Source organism: Bison bison, unplaced genomic scaffold (genome assembly GCF_000754665.1).
Source record: "Bison bison bison isolate TAMUID 2011002044 unplaced genomic scaffold, Bison_UMD1.0 scf7180017864346, whole genome shotgun sequence".
Taxonomy (NCBI): Eukaryota; Metazoa; Chordata; class Mammalia; order Artiodactyla; family Bovidae; genus Bison; species Bison bison.
The window spans coordinates 2,872,649-2,892,439 of NW_011494918.1; the positions used below are offsets into that span (position 1 = coordinate 2,872,649).

The window sequence follows — 19,791 nt, forward strand, 5'->3', positions numbered from 1 at the left end:
CATAACAACCAACTAGTTCAAAATTGGGAAAGGAGTGTAAGGCTGTATATTGCCATCCTGCTTATTTAACTTCTATGCAGAGTACATCATGGGAAATGCCAGGCTGGATGAATCACAATTGGAATCAAGATTCCCAAGAAAAATATCAACAATTTCAGATATGTATATGATACCAATGGCAGAAACTGAAGAAGAACTAAAGAGCCTCTTGATGAGGATGGAAGAGGAGAATGAAAAAGCTGGCTTGAAACTCAACATTAAAAAAAACTAAGATCATGGCATCCAATCCCACCACTTCATGGCAAATAGAAGGGCATAAAGTGGATGATAGATTTCCTTTTCTTGCGCTCCAAAATCATTACAGATGGTGGCTACAGCCATGAAAGTAAGAGACACTTGTTCCTTGGAAGGAAACCTGTAACAACCAAGACAGTGTATTAAAAAGCAGAGACATCACTTTGCCAACAAAAATCCATAAAGTCAAAGCTATGGTTTTTCCAGCAGTCACATATGGATGTGTGAGGTGGATCATAAAGGAAGCTGAGCACCAAAAAAATTGATGATTTTGAATTACAGTGCTGGAGAAGACTCTTGAGAGTCCCTTGGACTACAAGGAGATCAAACCAGTCAATCCTAAAGAAAATGAACCCTGAATATTCATTGGAAGGACTGTTGCTGAAGCTGAAGCTCCAATATTTTGGTCACCTGATATGAAAAGCCAACTCACTGAAAAGACCCTGATGCTTGGAAAGATTGAAGGCAAAAGGAAAAGCAGGTGGCAGAGCATGAGATGGTTAGGCAGCATCACTGACTCAATGGACATGATCTGAGCAAACTCTGAGACAGTGCAGGACAGAGGAATCTGGCATGCTACAGTCCATGGTGCTGCAAAGAGCTGGATACAACTTAGCGACTGAAAAGCAAAAAAAAAAAAACAACAACACAGAATGAACAGTGAATCTTAATATAAACTATGGAATTTAGTTAATGATAATGTATCAATACTGGCCCATGAACTGTACCAAATATACTTCATTAATGCAAGACGCTACCAACTAGGGAAACTTGGGGGTGGGGAAACTCTGTACTAACCCCTCAATTATTCTGTAAATCTAAAACTGTACTAAAAATAAGTGCTATCAAGTATTTAAAAATAATTACACTGAAATAGAATTTCAGCATCCATAAATAAAGTTGTTCTGGAACAGGGTCATGCTCAGTTTATACTGTCCATGGCTGCTTTCATACTGCAGCCAGCAGAACTGAGTAGCTGGAACAGAGACCACATGACCACAAAAGCCTAAAATACTTACTATCTAGATCTTTACAGAAAACATTGACAGGGCCTCTCTAAATTTCATTACCCAACATAAAAGGAATATGCACATCTTGTCATAGGCTGTTCTGAGTAAGCCATTTTTAATTATTCAAAGTTGTTAGAATCCCAAGTTCTAATTACATGATCTGATTTTAAAATTTTAACTGGCTAGCTTGTAATATAGAAAAAAATCAAATCAGTGAAGTACCTGAACACCCAAAATGGCAACTCCCAGAAAAAGAACCCACATTCTACTGAGAAATGCTAGCAGAAAGTAACCTTTCACTCCAGCACCTGCAAAACCTATACTACTTACTGAACACCTGAGGAATCAGAAGTAAAATGTTCTATTAGGAGAAGATTTAACAGTGTCAAAAGAGAAGCTTGGAAAACCATGGGAAATGGGCATATTCAGGGAGGGGCAGGGCAAGACACCCGAGCTGAGTCAGTGAACCTACTACAAAGAACTGAATGATCTGTTAAAGAACATTAAAAGTAGGAGTCAACAGATAAGATTAGTCAGGAAAATGCAGCCTGAGTATCAGAAGACATAATAATGCTATCAGGAAGTATCCCACAGTTATAGTTTAAGAAACATCATGAACATATAATAGTTGACTAGCTGAGAAAACAGATCCTAACTATCCAACATACTAGATTCATTAATAACTGGGGGTATCTTGGTAAGAATCAATTCTGTAGAAATAATTCAGGAAAGCAATATAAAATAGTGACTAAGTTAACAGGCTTTGGAGGTAGACAAACGTAGTTCTTAGCCTGCTTCTGACACTCACTAGCTATAAGACTTTGAGCATTCATTTTCTCTCAGCTTCAGTTTCCTTATCTGTGCATCTAAGAGCTTAGCAGAGCACCTCACACATAATGTTTAATAAGTGACAATTGTTCCTAATTGTAATAGGAATATATTTTCCAAAGCCAAATATATTTTCCCAAGCCAAATACAGTAGGCTTATACTATATAAGATTATATTAGGCTTATACTACTTACACTACAAGTACACTCTACTTGTAAGAGACAGTCTACTTTTTCCAACAACTCAGAAAATCTACCCAAGGATTGAAATAAATCTCTGCTGCTGCTGCTAAGTCACGTCAGTCGTGTCCGACTCTGTGCGACCCCATAGACGGCAGCCCACCAGGCTCCCCCGACCCTGGGATTCTCCAGGCAAGAACACTGGAGTGGGTTGCCATTTCCTTCTCCTAATGCGGGAAAGTGAAAAGTGAAAGTGAAGTCGCTCAGTCGTGTCCGAATTTTAGCGACCCCATGGACTGCAGCCTACCAGGCTCCTCCGTCCATGGGATTTTTCCAGGCAAGAGTACTGGAGTGGGGCGCCATTGCCTTCTCCGGAAATAAATCTCTAACAGTATATAATTTAAGAGAAGTTCTGCCCTTGGAAAATCAAATGAGAACTTCAGTTCAACAAAGAGAACTGAGATTACACTCTTGGTACTGACAATGATGGTCCAATGAAAAAATGAAGGTCAGTCTGTGTTTCCCCCAAATTTTAAAGGTAATGAATGGTGTAAATTTTAGGTTTGCTAAAGGACTCATTCAGGGAAGTATACAACCCCAAATTCACACTGAAGCTCAAGAACAGTATAAGTACTCCTCTGTTAAGGTAAGAATATTACTATCCTTATAAGGTAAGGACAAGTTTTCTTTAAACACTGGATGATAAAGCTTCTCTACTCTTATTTCGACCACATTCCATTCCTACTCTTCCTGCCACAAAGCCAAACAAAATATCCGTAACAAGCAAATTCATAATTGTATCCGGAGAACAATCAGGATTATACCCATTTATAAGCGTTAGGTGTAGATGGACAGCAACCTGAGGTCAGGTGCTAGGGTGCTTTGCTTCTCTGCCAATATGGACATCAGCCTCGATCAATAGTGGAAGCTCAGAAAAGGTTTGTCTTCTTTCAGACGAACCAAACGTGTACATACACGCACAAACACTATACGGCAAGCATCGCCCACATCGCACACTGAGAAAAACCTTCAGCCGTTTTGGTGGTCACGGCCATCCTGCCCTAAGCTTCCTAATGACGTCGTATTCGCCGCACCAAATCATCACCTGGTACTTTCCCAGAGGAAACAGCCAACACGATAGTAATTCTAATCAGGCAGCATTTTACACTCATGTCGCCAGGACAGACACCGACAGGTTCTGCTATACTCTACTAGGACCACGGACGGACACGACGAGTGACCCTCGCTTCCCCGACAGGATTCGTCCACACCTGTCACCGAGAGGGCGCGGAAGCAGGGAGGAAGAAACCTGGAGCCACCCCTGGCACAGTCTCAGATCCCACTCACCCCAGTCTTCATCCGGCCGGTGAGGGAGTCCCGGACTAAAAGGTGACTCCATGGTGCCGGCAACGCCAGCCGGTTCCCCCGAAACACACGTTCCCCTGCCCAGTAACTCGGTGACTAGTCCTGGGACGGCGGCGGCGAGCGGACAAAATACTCCGTAACGCTGACGCGACGGTGGCCGAATGGAGACAAACTGCTTCCGCCGCACGAGGGCCGCCAGAGCCTGAGCTAGTTTTAAACAAATCGCTGAGCAAGTATTTTTCCCTTTTGGAGTTTTCGACATTTTCTGTTCTGCTGTTTTAAGGAAAAAAGAAAGACGCAAATACTACGTCGGTTAAATAAAATATATTATAATATTTTGAGAAATGGGGGAAAACCCATTCTGAACATCGTCCCCTTTGATTCCACAGTGGAGATATATCAAAACAAAATTTAGAGACTAAAAAAGTAACTCTGGTTTAATTTTAATAACTCACTATGAGTATAAAAATTCTCCATATACACAAATGTGTGGAAGAAAAATACACAACTACTTTTCCACATTCGTTAGAGCTTCCCCTCTATTGGCACAGCATCTGAGATAAGCAAAAATACTAGGAATCGTACTTCTAGAAAGCCTTTTATTTAAGAAAATTTAAACATAAATATAAAAGATGAACTTTCCAAAAATCAAAATCAGCTCACCGCCTTAAATATACATTTCTAAAGCATAGCACCTAGTAGACCGAGTCCTCGAGACCTTACCCTAAGACCTGTAATAATGTAAATTCCCAATCGTTTTACTACTAAAACTTATGGATCGATTTTGTTTTAAAAAATCCACCTACATCACAAACTCTAACGGAAAACTTGAACTGAGTTTGATGAAAGAGTTTCAAGACCGCTACTTAAAATTTCTTTCTAAAGCATTTCAGCAGTTGAATATTTAATAAAAGCCTCCACCTTAAGAACACGTATATTCTTAAGAACACGTATATTCTTAAGAACACGTATATCGATGCATGAGACACGGTGCTCAGGGCTGGTGCACTGGGATGACCCTGAGGGATGGGATGGGGAGGGGGGTGGGAGGGAGGGTCAGGATGGGGAACACATGTACACCCATGGCTGATTCATGTGAATATTATTGCAAACGCCACCACAATATAAAAAAAAAAGGAAAAAAAGAACACGTATACCTCTAGGACCAAGTGGAATCTTTCCCTAGGCTACTAAACAAAACAATCCCTTCCCAGAAGCCTCAAAACTCCTCGTGGCTGGATGATTATTACGGATTACACAATCCGGAATATACAGAATCACCCTGGGATGCAAACCCCGAAAAAAAATCACTGAATTATCTTACATTAAAGGTGATTCTTTCTGTCATCGGCTAACTAATCATTTTTCATATCAGGTGAAATTTATAAGGTTTTTATTCTCACCCAACTGCAAATTCAAAAATTGCCACGAAAACTAAAATAAAACCACCAAGAATCTTCTATATCCACCACATATCTTAGTCTTTTTTTTTTTTTTTTTAAGAAAATCGCCATGACTTAACTCCAGCAAGTTTTCGGGTTTTAATTTAAATTTTTTTAATTTTTTATTCAAGTGGAGATAATAATAATACAAAACAGATTTTGTGTGCTTACCACCAAGAATAAACAAACACAAAGAATTTCCATTTTCACTTCAGGTTTTTCATAAGAAACTAAGCACTGCAGATTAAGCTGAGCTACGTTGTTTCCTTCTGCTTCTTTCCCTTCGTCCACACAGGCAACTTTTATTACGAATTTTATGGTAACCGTTAAAGTCCATTTTTATCATGTTTAAATATGTGTATAGATACATACATTTAGTGTTGTTTTGGGGTATTTTAATTTACATAAATGTTTAGCACTAGTCTTCTCCAAGTCACTTTTCTCATTCAAATTTATTTTTTGATGTTTTAACTGTTATATGGCATTTCCATAAATTTTTTCATTTCCCTACTGATGAACGTAAATTTTTCATTTCCCTACTGATGGACATTTGGATGGTTTCATCATTTTACTGTTACATAAAATATATCCTCGTATGGATATCCTGGTGCATATATGCAAGAATGTCTTTTAAGGTACTTGCTGGCTCTAGGAGTACTGCTATTTGCCAAATAATACCAATTTACACTATCATTAGGAGTGATGAATTCTCACCAACACTAGATGTAACCAGACTTTTATTTTTTGCCTGTGAAGGGTGTGACTATAATTTACATTTCCCTGACAATTAAAGAGGTGGCACATCTTCTCATATTCATTAAACTTTATTTCTTCTGTAAATTGCCCATTCATCTTTCATAAAATTTCCTACTGGATTTTCTTTCAATGATGTGTTCATTTAACTTGTATGAATGTAGCAAATACTTTCTCTGAGGTTGACATTTGTCTTTGTTTATGGGATTTTTGTCCTCTAGGTTTTAATTTCAATGTAGTCAGACTTATCAATCTTTTGTTAATGATCTCTGCTATTTGTATATTGCATAAGAAATCCATCCCTTTCCTGAGGGAATTTTTGTTTCTAGATTTTTAGTTTCATTTTACACATCCTTTTTTTTTTTAATTCAGTTATTGCTGACATATAGTAGCACTATTGCCTTTTTACAGCAATTTTGTATTCAAAAACCTGACTGAATTATGTGCAAATGCTCATCCATGGAGTTATACCCTCCCTACTGTAAATCCTCTAGGATTTTCTGTGTAGAAAGACTTCTTGTATGTAAACATTAACATTTTAAAATCTATTTTTAACATCATTTTAGGTGAAGCGAAAGTCCCTCAGTCGCGTCCAATTCTTTGCGACCCCATGGACTACACAGTTGGTGGATTCTCCAGGCCATAATACTAGAAGTGGGTACCCTTTCTTTTCTCCAGGGGATCTTTCCAACCCAGGGATTGAACCCAGATCTCCTGCATTGCAGGCAGATTCTTTACATCTGAGGCACAGGGGAAGCATATTGTTTTAAAATTAACCTTTAATATGGAAATTTTCAAGCAAACAAAAGAATCTGGGGAATTCTTAAGTCTTCTTTTGGAGGAACTCCTGGCAGTCCAGTGGTTAGGGCTCTGCATTTTCACCACCAGCCACTTTCACTGCTGTGGTTTGGGTTCAGTCCCTGGTTGGGGAACTAAGACTCCACTGTGCAGGGCCAAAAGAAAACAAAAACATCATTTGTCCTGTAAATTTTTCACTTGGTGAGTCTCCTGATTGTAATATCTAGAGGTTTGATAGGTTTGGGGTTTTTTCATTTGTTTCTGCAAAATCTTTTCTTTGGAGACATTTTTTAAAGAAACTTCAATGTTAAGAAATATGCTGTTTGTAGATCTTTTTGAATCATACCTGTTAGTTATCAAATAACTTAATTCATTTGCTTTAACTTAAACCTGTGGCAGAGAAATAAAACTTCAAAGAATTTTATGTCTAGATCCATACCTAGGACTCTACTCTGGCATCTGGTAATGTATCTTCCCACAGGTTAAGAATCCATGATGCCAAAGTGATGTGCCCAGCCAGGACATATATCCCCCTCCAGACACACTTCTGACACACAAATAGCTCCACGCCTTGCTCAGGCCTCTGACCCCTAAGAACTATGACAATAGTGAATGCCAGGATGTAGACAGCTTAGAAATGTGAGCTTAGGAGTCCAAATAATACATATGCACAGGGTCCCCATGGACAAATCCAGGGGTAGGGAAAGAGGGGCAATCTGTGGGTAGGAGCCAACTCTCACCGCATTGCCATATTTTGTCACAAAACTCCAGTCAGAGAATTCTAAATTCAAACGTCTTCTAGGTCATTATGAAGATGTATTTGTCAAGATAAGAGATTAAAACATTTTAATAGCTTAGTAGCTTTAAGTTCTAAATATTAAGACAAATAGAATGTAAACTTCAATTCTGTTCTGTCTGAATCCTGCCAATGTTGGTAGAATGCCTGACTAGTGAATTTGTAGCTTAGTTAAAAACAGCATTTCATCAGTACTATTAGATTTTACAATCTGATTGACATTTTCAGTGTATCTTCAAGACAAATATCACCCTGAACAGTGAACTCAAACAATAAATATAGAGGTTAAAAGATCAGATTTTGGAGTAAGTCAAACCTTACTTCTAATCTAGGTTCACTAGATAGCTATGTAACTATTGAGGAAGTGACAATCTTTCTGAGCCTCAATTATGACTGTAAAATAGGAATAGGGTCTATTTCAGAGCTGTTTTGAGGATTAAATATACATTAAGTGTTTAGGATAGTGACTGGCACAAAAGTACTCAATTAATTGCAGGAATTTTAAGAGAAACTGTTGACTGCTAGTGGCTAGGCACTATATAAAGTTCTGTCAGCACTGTATCACAAAAATCCTCGGAAAAACTCCAATGTGGATCCTATCATTATCTCCATTTTAGGTAAAAATGAATTAAAGCTAATGCAAATGACCTTTCAAACAACGCTGTCAGGAGAGCAGAGAATATATTAATCTCATTTCGTGAAGCGGAGAAGGCAATGGCACCCTACTCCAGTACTCTTGCCTGGAAAATCACATGGACAGAGGAGCCTGGTGGGCCGCAGTCCATGGGGTCGCTAAGAGTCGGACAAGACTCAGCGACTTCACTTTCACTTTTCACTTGCATGCATTGGAGAAGGAAATGGCAACCCACTCCAGTGTTCTTGCCTGGAGAATCCCAGGGACGGGGGAGCCTGGTGGGCTGCCGTCTATGGGGTCGCACAGAGTCGGACATGACTGAAATTGACTTAGCAGTAGCATTTCGTAAAGATGAAAAATGACTCAATTTTCAAAAGACCTGCTCACTTCCAAGAAGATGGTGATCAGTGGAACCAGATTACAGCCACTCTCTAATAATTCTACTTCAGTACTGTTTTCACTGTACCACACCGCCTCTGAAATAAGGTTAATATTGCTGTTTTCAACAAATGTATAAATCCTAATGTTTTACACTGGTATTCCTAAATATTAAAAAGAATTCTTTTTTGAGAACAAAGGCATAATGGATTTTCTATCTATCCCCCACCCCCTGCCAAAAAAGAAAAAAACAAAACACTGAAAGACTTTAAATCTGAAAAGCCTGCTGAGGATGTTTCACAAAATTTCAAAATTTACATAAAGAATAGTCATGTATCCCAAAACGATCCCTCACTGGCAAATACTAATTATCACTCAAAAAAGATACTGTTTTGTCAATTCCCCTGGCAACAATATAAATTACAAGGCAGAGGTTTTATCTAGTTTGTTCAGTGTATCACCAAATTGCATACAACAGGTGCTTGGTAACTATTAACTGAACTGACAAGTATAAATTCAAGTAAAATCTACATAATTCTCTGTGTCAGATGCCACAGTGTCATGGATAGGTAACTTCAACAGCATGAAATGGCTGCTACTCAACTACTTTTTACCTACAAAGAGGCAAAGGTTCAACCTAATTGCTTTTAATAATCTTTCTGGAAAACATTACAAAGTAAAGAGGTAAACAGCTATTATGAAAGCTAAGACAGAAATGGAGAAATTTTTTCTCCTAAAAAAAAATGTATTAAATGAAAGTTGCCAAAGGCTCCAGGTCCTATTCTGAGATACTCTCAAGAGTCAACTGTAACAGTCCCACCCTTTTAAAGAGGATGGTGATTCACACTTCTTTGTATTTAAAGTAACTTCCATGTTGGTGTTTATGTACATATAGATATACTCACATGTGAAGATATGTAATATGTATTAAGAACATGGACTACTTTATTAGCTATTTCTGATCTCATGTAAATGTTCAAACATCTAATCAGGTACAATTCTAATTATTATCAATGAGTAAAATAAATTCATCTCCAGAGATCACATTAAAAAGCTAATCTGGACATATTACCTTTCCCAATACTCTTAACACACCAGGCTAAAAAGGTGACTGATATGCAGTTACCCCACATTTAATTTTCTTCATCATTAGAAACATACCTAACATTAATATATTTCTTTAGGCAGATTACTTCCAAAAGTTATCTTAAACACATTTTTCTAAAAACTCAGATAACTGGGATTCCAGAACAAAAGTAGAAAAAAGACATTTTAGTCAGCATTTTACTGATGTCCTTTCCTTCTACATTTCCAAGAAAAATCCAGACTTACGTAGCTTTACTAATGTCCCTTAAAAGAAAATGTCAAAACACATCCAAGAAAATTTGCTTTACATTTCTAGAAATAAAAGGATGTCACTTAAATATGACAGTTTTAAATTTTTGGACATTATTCTGTCCATCTAGACCTGAAGAATTCTTAACTAACATTCCAAAAATCACAACTGTAAGGAAGTGACGTATGTGTAATTATGGCTGATTTGCATTTTTCTATAGCAGAAACCAACACAAGATTGTAAAGCAATTTTCCTCCAATTAAAAAATAAATTTTTAAAAAAGATGGGGAAAAAATCACAACTTTTAATATATATGAAATAAAGAAAGTATCCAGGTTATAGAAGATTTTAATATCAAAGTATAATTTACATGATTAAAAAGTTCTGATTTCTATACAAAGTATTCTACGTAGACAGTAATAAGAAGCTGACAATGTATAATTTCTAAGTAACATCAAGTGATTTTATCTTCTCACATTGCAAATGAAATGTTAACAGCCTAAAAACTACACAATCTGCCACGGATGACAATAAGGAAGAGCAGCACATATCAGCAAGTCATCACATGTAACAAGTTCCTGTTTCTCTTGTTTGTGATCCCCACATTGGCAGCGTTTTCGTTTCGTCCACTCTGCTCTTATGTATTTGAAAAGCGGGTGCTATCCATCTGCCACATGAGCACTGTTCACCATACCAGTTGAAAGAACCCAACTTGGCATTGCATTTGGGGCAGAGAAGCTAAAAGAAAACAGATGTGTTACTTCTTCTCTCACTTTTATATAAAACAAGTAATTATCTTTGGTAACACAGGATATAAAACAGTTAAGACATGGCTCATAGCTTCAAGGAGTTGATGATCTAACCAGTGAGAGGAAACGTAATGGCAATTTATTATAAGGGATAGTAGACTGCAATAATTCTTAAGTATGTTGTACTCTGGGAGTATAGAGAAGGAATAGATTAATTCCAGAATGAAAGGAGAAAGGTGAAGACTGAGGCATGAAACAGAAGGCTTCATGACTGTGGCATATATGTTGACTTTTTTTTTTACCTAAAGACTTAAATTTTTATTTCTAATTAGCTAGTACTAAGACTAGAGCATTTCAAGCAAACAGTACAGACATGAGCATACCTGATCCACACTTTACATACAGTGTCATCATAAACAAGATGAGACAGAAAAATCTTTCATTATCCACACACCATATTATGTGTTTACTTTTAAACCAACTATAAAGTTTGTACATAAAACTCAGAACTAAAATTGATTACATAACTATCTACAAGTTTTTAGTTTGACAAAATATACCACATTCCTCAAAACAATTAAACATAGAGTTACTGTATGAACCAGTAATTCCAATTCTGGGTATATTTTCGAAATAAAAGCAGGGACCCAATATATCCATGTTCATAGCAGCATTATTTCCAATACCCAAAGGGAGGAAGCAACCCAGATATCCGTGGATAGATGAGTAGACAAAAAAAATGTGGTATACACATAAAATGGAAGACTATTCAGCAGTAAAAAGGAAGGAAACTGACGCACGCTGCAACATGGATGAACCTTGAGGACATTATGCCAAGTGCAATAAGCCAGCCACAAATTTATGAGGCACCTGGAGGAGTCACATTCATAAAAGCAGAGAGTAGAACAGTGGTTGCCAGGGACTGGGGAGGCGGGGGTGGGGATTAGTGTTTAAGGGGTAATTAGTTAATTAGTGTTTAATGGGTATGGCATTTCAACTGGGGAAGATGGTGGTGATGGTTGCACAATGTGAACATTCTCAATACTACTGAATTACACACTAAAAATAGTTAAAATGGTAAATTTATGTTATGACTATTTTACCATAATTTAAAAAAACCACATTCATAATATATGTATGTCAGACCATTTGTGCCGTACACCTTCAACTTATACAATGCTGTATATCAATTATATCTCAATAAACTGAAAAAAAAAAAAAAAAAAACTGTGTATCTCAAAGCTGAGATAAGCAACAGACTGGATAAAACACCTGCATTATGTGAAACACTAGACGACATAAACAGCTCCTAAATTCCTTAGAAAAAGACAAAACCCATTGAAATGCACCAAGGATATGAAGGAAATTTCCTGCGAAACAAAGTATAAATGGCTGATAAGTACATAAGGATGTTGGTCTCAGCAGTAGTCATAGAGATTCAAATTAAGACACCTTAGGATTAACATTTTTCATCTCATAGACAGACAAAACCTTACTGATTTTATAATATCCATATGCCAACGGTATGGGGAAGTGAGTACATGCATTCAACGTTAGTGAAAGGCAAATTTGTGTGGGCATTGTTAAGGTTGGCCCAGAATATTAGTAATATTTTAAAATGTACACTCTTCAAGCCAGGAATTCCACTTTTAGGTATATATTCTATAATAAAGGTACAAAGAAGTATGCACAAATGTGACCTAGAATATGTCACAAAAAAATAAAATAAGTGCCTTTATCTTGGATGCTTTCCAGATTAAATAAAAGCAGCAAGGGAATTCCCTGGGCATCCAATGGTTAAGACTATGCTTTCACTGCTGAGGGCCAAGGTTCAATTCCTGGTCAGCAAACCAGGATCCCACAAGCCACAAGTGGCAGCCAAGATAAATAAAAGCAGCAAGGCATAAACATAAGCCACAAAAAAAAAAAAAGATAAAGTGGACTTCAACAAATAGTATCAAGAGTCAGAAGTGACTGCTGTACAAGGTTTATTTGGTAGCGATAACAATGGTGACAGATTCTAAAACCTGTGAACATACTAAAAACCACTGAAAACATACTAAACATACTAAAAACCACGTACACTTTCCATGGGTGAATTATATTGCAAGTGAATTATATCTCAATAAAGCAGCAGCATCTGAAAACATGGGTTTGAATATAGGGTACCCCCTTCTAGGCAAGACATTAACTAATGTAAATTAAGTTTCCTCATATATAAAATGTGAATATATATCTGCTCTATTTTATAAAATTATTGTATTCTTCAAATGAAATACAGTGAGAGTTTCATAAAAACTCACTATACAAACTTAGATAATCTTTAAACATCATTACCTCTTAGATTAAGAATATCTTTACATTAATATCAAGTAAACCTAAAAAGAGTTGTAGTGGTCACATGATGCTCATATGAGCTGCATTCTTTACAATTAGTAAGAAATGATAAAGAATCTCATAACAAATATATAAAACGGAAAGAATCAAGAAAACAGAGATACATAGAGCCAAAGGAGAAAAAGGAAGATTAAGAAGAAATTTTAAATCTAACTTTAAAATCTGTGATTTGCCCTATTTCTTACAAAGCTCAAGTTTTGCTAAATATATTCTAGTTTGTCTTAATTTGAAAAAATATAAACAATAGCCTTAAAAGGAATTAACTGAGACCAAAAGCTCTCAACCAGAAAGTGGATCACTGTTTTAGATCACCTGGTTTTTAATTAACTAATTTATCTTTGATAGAATCTTGCCTATCCTACAGAGATATAATCTTTAGAAAGAAAGCAGTTAAGATGGAGTAAAACACTAAAGCATGGTTTAAAATGAAAGAAGGAACAAAATACAGATGACATAATAAAACTAAAGAAAGTAAAATGTGTTCTCACCTGTCCATCCATCACTCCCAACAAAGTGGATTCCATCCACTGTACAGGTTCAATGAAGTAAGATGTACACTGAGCCTGACTCCCTGCGGAAAGCATGGGGGATGCCGTCATCCTCTTGTGGGCAAAGGCTATAGGACCACTTCCTTCATTATGATCCAAAACGCTAGAACTTCTAAATAAAGATCGCCTGCAACCCCCAAACAAACAAAAACATTAATGATTTCCAAAAGAATGGAAAAATAGATTAAAAGTGCAGTTATTTCTTAGAGGGCAAATTAATATAACAAAGATTATGCTATTTTAATTTTTGATAACCTCTACAAGTAACCAGATAACTTTTAAGAATTCATATTCTCCTTGAAATCACATCTGAATATGAAATTTCTATATTATTCCATTAAACAATCTTCCTACAAGATTTTAAGAAACTGAAACTTTCAGTACTTTTCTACTGAGACAAAGTAAAATCTCCAGAGGATACAAAACACTTTACCTGCACTTTCTACATTTGTAGAGACCCCCATCTTTCAATCCTTGTGAAATGGCAGATGGGTCAACAGCAAAGAGTTCCTGAGGTAAGTTCTGCAATTCTACGTAACATAAAACATATCCACTTGTCAAAATCAACTCTACATTTTCAGACAAATTCAGTTTGTGTCAAATTGAGGCAAGTTGCTCAGTGGTAAAGAATCCACATGCCAATACAGAAGACAAAGGTTCGATCTGTAGGTTGGGAAGATCCCCGGGAGAAGGAAATGGCAACCCACTCTGGTATTCTTGCCTGGGAAATCCCATGGACAGAGAAGCCAGTCCATGGGGTCACAAGACAGTCAGACACAACTTAGCAACTAAACAACAAAATGCTAATCTCAGAAATTAAAAAAAATCTCCCGTGTTGAGGAACGAGGACGAGGTGGGACAGCACAGTGATGCAGCCCTTGGCTTCCAGGCACAGACTGCCTGACTTCAAGTTCGAGCCAGCCATTTACAAACCATGTGACCCTGAACAAGCTATTTCTTGCTAAACCATGGTTTCAAAATGAAATAAAAGTACCTGCTTCAAAAGTGAAATAATGCACCTGAAGCATCTGGTCTCAGAGTAAACCACATCTACAAAGGACTGAATGTGCTGTGCTTCATTGCTCAGTTGTGTCTGACTCTTTGCAACCCCATGGACTATATAGCCCGCCAGGCTCCTTAGTCCATGGGATTTCCGAAAGCGAGAATACTGGAGTAGGTTGTGATGACCTCCTCCAGGGGATCTTCCCAACCCAGGGATGGAACCCAGGTCTCCGGCATTGTGGGCAGATCCTTTACCCAGGCTGAGCCACCAGGGACGCCCAAAAAGGACTGAATACATACTGCCAATTATTACTTACCTGGATACTTCTCTGTAACCTTTTGTAAACGATATTGTTTATAAACTGCACTGGAGGTATCCACTTCACAGCCCATTGCCTGGTATAATTTCAGTTGCCACTCAAACCCCTCATTCATCCTGCAAGGGCAAACAGATATAGAGTTAAATTTTCTTTAAATAAATAAAACTGCATCACAAAAGCAGAATTATTACTGTATCAAGTAACTCACTTGGCCTCTGGCTTGACAGTCTTAAGGTTTTCATAGGCTTCTTCAAAGGTAAGCTGGTCAGTCTTCATCATAAAAGCAGTTATTACAGTCACACTTCGACTGACCCCTGAATGACTGAAAAAGAAACCTTTACAATATCAAATAGCAACAATTACAAAAACAAAAAAACCCACCCCTATAAATGGTAAAGTTTGGGTCCACTTCTTGTCTGCTTCTTCTACTCAAGTAAATCCTATGCCTCTGAAATACTACTGCTACACAAAAGAAGTATTCCTTGATTTCCTTATTCACTTTTAATTCTGAACCATGTGAATGTACTACCTACTGAAAAATAATTACACTAATTTTTTAACACCTCACAATGCCTTCAGATAAGAAAGCCTTCCTCAGCAATCAATGCAAAGAAATAGAGGAAAACAAAAGAATGGGAAAGACTAGAGATCTCTTCAAGAAAATTAGAGATACCAAGGGAACATTTCATGCAAAGATGGGCTCGATAAAGGACAGAAATGGTATGGACCTAACAGAAGCAGAAGATATTAAGAAGGGGTGGCAAGAATACACAGAAGAACTGTACAAAAAAGCTTCACGACCCAGATAATCACAATGATGTGATCCCTCACCTAAAGCCAGACATCCTGGAATGCAAAGTCAAGTGGGCCTTGGGAGGCATCACTACGAACAAAGCTAGTGGAGGTGATGGAATTCCAGTTGAGCTATTTCAAATCCTGAAAGATGATGCTGTGAAAGTGTGGCACTCAATATGCCAGCAAATTTGGAAAACTCAGCAGTGGCCACAGGACTGGAAAAGGTAAGTTTTCATTCCAATCCCAAAGAAAGGCAATGCCAAAGAATGCTCAAACTACCGCACAATTGCACTCATCTCACAGGCTAGTAAAGTAATGCTCAAAATTCTCCAAGCTAGGCTTCAGCAATAAGTGAACCGTGAACTTCCAGATGTTCAAGCTGGTTTTAGAAAAGGCAGAGGAACCACAGATCAAATTGCCAACATCCGCTGGATGAAAAAAGCAAGAGAGTTCCAGAAAAACATCTATTTCTGCTTTATTGACTATGCCAAAGCCTTTGACTGTGTGAATCATAATAAACTGTAGAAAATTCTAAAAGACATGGGAGTATCAGACCACCTGACCTGCCTCTTGAGAAACTTATATGCAGGTCAGGAAGGCACAGTTAGAACTGGACATGGAACAACACACTGGTTCCAAATGGGAAAAGGAGTACGTCAAGGCTGTGTACTGTCAGCCTGCTTATTTAACTTATACTCAGAGTACATCATGAGAAACGCTGGGCTGGAAAAAGCACATCTGGAATCAAGATTGCCAGGAGAAATATCAATAACCTCAGATATGCAGATGACACCACCCTTATGACAGAAAGTGAAGAGAAACTAAAAAGCCTCTTGATGAAAGTGAAAGAGGAGAGTGAAAAAGTTGGCTTAAAGCTCAACATTCAGAAAACTAAGATCACGTCATCTGGTTCCATCACTTCATGGGAAATAGATGGGGAAACAGTGTCAGACTTTGTTTTTAGGGGCTCCAAAATCACTGCAGATGGTGATTGCAGCCATGGAATTAAAAGAGGCTTACTCCTTGGAAGGAAAGTTATGACCAACTTAGATAGCATATTGAAAAGCAGAGACATTACTTTGCCAACAAAGGTCCGTCTAGTCAAGGCTATGGTTTTTCCAGTGGTCATGTATGGATGTGAGAGTTGGACTGTGAAGAAAGCTGAGCACTGAAGAATTGATGCTTTTGAACTGTGGTGTTGGAAAAGACTCTTGAGAGTCCCTTGGACTGCAAGGAGATCCAACCAGTCCATTCTGAAGGAGATCAGCCCTGGGATTTCTTTGGAAAGAATGATGCTAAAGCTGAAACTCCAGTACTTTGGCCACCTCATGCGAAGAGTTGACTCATTGGAAAAGACTCTGATGCTGGGAGGGACTGGGGGCAGGAGGAGAAGGGGACAACAGAGGATGAGATGGCTGGATGGCATCACTGACTCGATGGACTGAGTCTGAGTGAACTCCGGGAGTTGGTGATAGGGAGGCCTGGCCTGCTGCAATTCATGGAGTCGAAAAGAGTCGGACACGACTGAACGACTGAACTGAACTGAATGGCTTCAGAACAAATCTAAACTCTTTTGCTCTTGGTTTTAAAGGCCCTGGAGATCTGGTCCCAAACTTCTATTTTATCTTTATGTAATATTTATAACAAAGGCTGGCTGTAAAATTGCTGACTCAGTAAGCGTAAACTGTTGTTATTATACTCCTTCTGCCACTGCTACGTCCTAATCAATTTTTCTCTCCCCAAATCTCCCCTACATTGGCCACGCCTGCCTCAAACAAGAACAATGAAAATAGCCTGCTCTCCCTCTGAAGTCTGAATAACCTTAACCTCTGTTCATCTCTCTTACTACACACCTCGCATCCCAGTCTGCATTTCCTCAGTATGTGTCTGGCTACTCGAGAAGAGATTTAAACTCTTTAGGTGTAGAGACTTAGTCATTTATCTGAAGATTCCTCCTACCCTGGAAAACTCAGCGGCTGCAGAATGACCCAACATAAACAAAATGAATGAAAAGCCTGCGCTTCGTCAGGGGACCGTGTCCCGCCCACTCCTCTCTCTGACACAAGCCTACGCAAGAGGGAGCTGGGACAGCCCTCTGGTCCTCTTCTGGGCCCTGGGAGGGAAAGGGTGAGGTGGGCCAGGGTAGAAGCGTGGCGAGGTTGCTCTCCCCACGGACCCGACCACTCACCAGTGCACCAGCACCGCGCGGCCCTCGGCGCGAGCCTGGACGATGAAGGCCACACAGCGGTCCAGATGACTGAGCAGGTCGGTCTCAGGTTTGTCCAGCGCTGGCACGAAGAGACTCCGTAGACCCTCGACCCCAGCCCCCGTTTTGAAGTTAGGCTCCTCCGAGTCCACCGTCAGCACTGCCGTGACGCCCGCCTCCCTCAGGTGGTCTGGCTCCGCAACGGCCGCGGCTCCACCCAAGAACAGCCCCGGACGCACTTCCAGCATATGCCTGGCAGAGCTGGCCCGGCTCTGGCTGCCGATCTGGTGCTCGCAGCCATTGCTCCCGTCCTGCGCCTCCAACATGGCGGCGCCCGGGGGCCGGGCAGCGGCTGGCCCTACCACCGAGTAGGCAATCGGCTAGAACGTCCTTACTTTAGGCCCAGCCGGCTGAGTTGCGCCGCTGCTGCCTCGGAGGATTTAGTCGACCGCGGGAATGTGGATTTACTGGGGAAGGTGACGTGACTTCGGCCTGGGCGGAGCTAAACCCCATTCGCAGCCGCTTCTGAACCCTAACGCAAATACCTACAGGGTTTCTCAGGCTCTTAGGGTTGAGATTTTTATAGATTTCTGCAGAAGCAGAAAATGGATTCAAGTTGAAATGATGGTCACACCAACTGAGTCAGTACCATAATCTTATGCATTTGAAATACAACGCTTTTCCAGTACGTATGAAATCATTTGCTTGTAGTTCTTCTCTTGTAACTTTTTACTTTTTTTTTCTTTTTGCCCCCCTCCTTTTTTTTATTGGTATGTGACTTCTTGTTGGTGTATATTCTGTATGTTTGAAAATATTGATCCCATGGTTTTGTGTCAGTGCACTCCAAAGACCACCAAGAATCCACGTGTAGTTTTAAATAAATTGAGTTTATTACTCAATCATGAACTGTAGAATTTTGGGAAATGCAGGTCTTAAGAGAATGTTGCTGCTGCTGCTAGTCACGTCAGTCGTGTCCGACTCTGTGAGACCCCACAGACAGCAGCCCACCAGGCTCCCGTCCCTGGGATTCTCCAGGCAAGAACACTGGAGTGGGTTGCCATTTCCTTCTCCAGTGCATGAAAGTGAAAAGTGAAAGTTAAGTCGCTCAGTCATGTACGACTCTTAGCGACCCCTTGGACTGCAGCCTACCAGGCTCCTCGGTCCATGGGATTTCCCAAGCAAGAGTACTGGAGTGGGGTGCCTTGCTGCTGCTGCTGCTGCTAAGTCACTTTAGTCGTGTCTGACTCTGTGCCACCCCAGAGTCGGCAGCCCACCAGGCTCCCCCATCCCTGGTATTCTCCAGGCAAGTGGGGTGCCTTCAGATCAGATCAGATCAGTCGCTCAGTCGTGTCCGACTCTATGCGACCCCATGAATCGCAGCACGCCAGGCCTCCCTGTCCATCACCAACTCCCGGAGTTCACTCAGACTCACGTCCATCGAGTCGGTGATGCCATCCAGCCATCTCATCCTCTGTCATCCCCTCTCCTCCTGCCCCCAATCCCTTCCAGCATCGGAGTCTTTTCCAGTGAGTCAACTCTTCGCATGAGGTGGCCAAAGTACTGGAGTTTCAGCTTCAGCATCATTCCTTCCAAAGAAATCCCAGGGCTGATCTCCTTCAGAATGGACTGGTTGGATCTCCTTGCAGTCCAAGGGACCCTCAAGAGTGTTCTCCAACACCACAGTTCAAAGGCATCAATTCTTTGGCGCTCAGCCTTCTTCACAGTCCAACTCTCACATCCATACACGACCATAGGAAAAACCATAGCCTTGACTAGACGAACCTTTGTTGGCAAAGTAATGTCTCTGCTTTTGAATATGCTGTCTATATTGGTCATAACTTTCCTTGCAAGGAGTAAGTGTCTTTTAATTTCATGGCTGCAGTCACCATCTGTAGTGATTCTGGAGCCCAAAAAAAATAAAGTCTGACACTGTTTCCACTGTTTCCCCATCTATTTCCCA

The 19,791-nt window shown here is 39.6% G+C and overlaps 2 protein-coding genes across 3 annotated transcripts in view; both read right to left on the reverse strand.

The window, feature by feature from the left end:
* The window catches only part of ATF6 (activating transcription factor 6), a 236,733-nt gene extending 232,909 nt beyond the window's left edge, over positions 1–3,824 (reverse strand). For both annotated transcript variants that reach the window (XM_010854686.1, XM_010854685.1), the window contains exon 1: positions 3,660–3,824. In XM_010854686.1, the coding sequence (XP_010852988.1) occupies positions 3,660–3,711 (52 nt within the window). In that variant the 5' untranslated portion in view covers positions 3,712–3,824. The remainder of the gene's footprint in view (positions 1–3,659) is intronic.
* A 6,274-nt stretch (positions 3,825–10,098) lies between these two features.
* On the reverse strand, positions 10,099–18,285 carry DUSP12 (dual specificity phosphatase 12). Its single transcript, XM_010854688.1, has 6 exons — positions 17,814–18,285; positions 15,039–15,152; positions 14,828–14,946; positions 13,942–14,038; positions 13,449–13,635; positions 10,099–10,552 (listed from the first exon to the last, which is right to left on the reverse strand). Exons 1-6 carry the CDS (start codon positions 18,155–18,157, stop codon positions 10,376–10,378), a joined length of 1,038 nt encoding a protein of 345 aa, XP_010852990.1. The 5' UTR covers positions 18,158–18,285; the 3' UTR covers positions 10,099–10,375.
* Between the last annotated feature and the right edge of the window lie 1,506 nt (positions 18,286–19,791).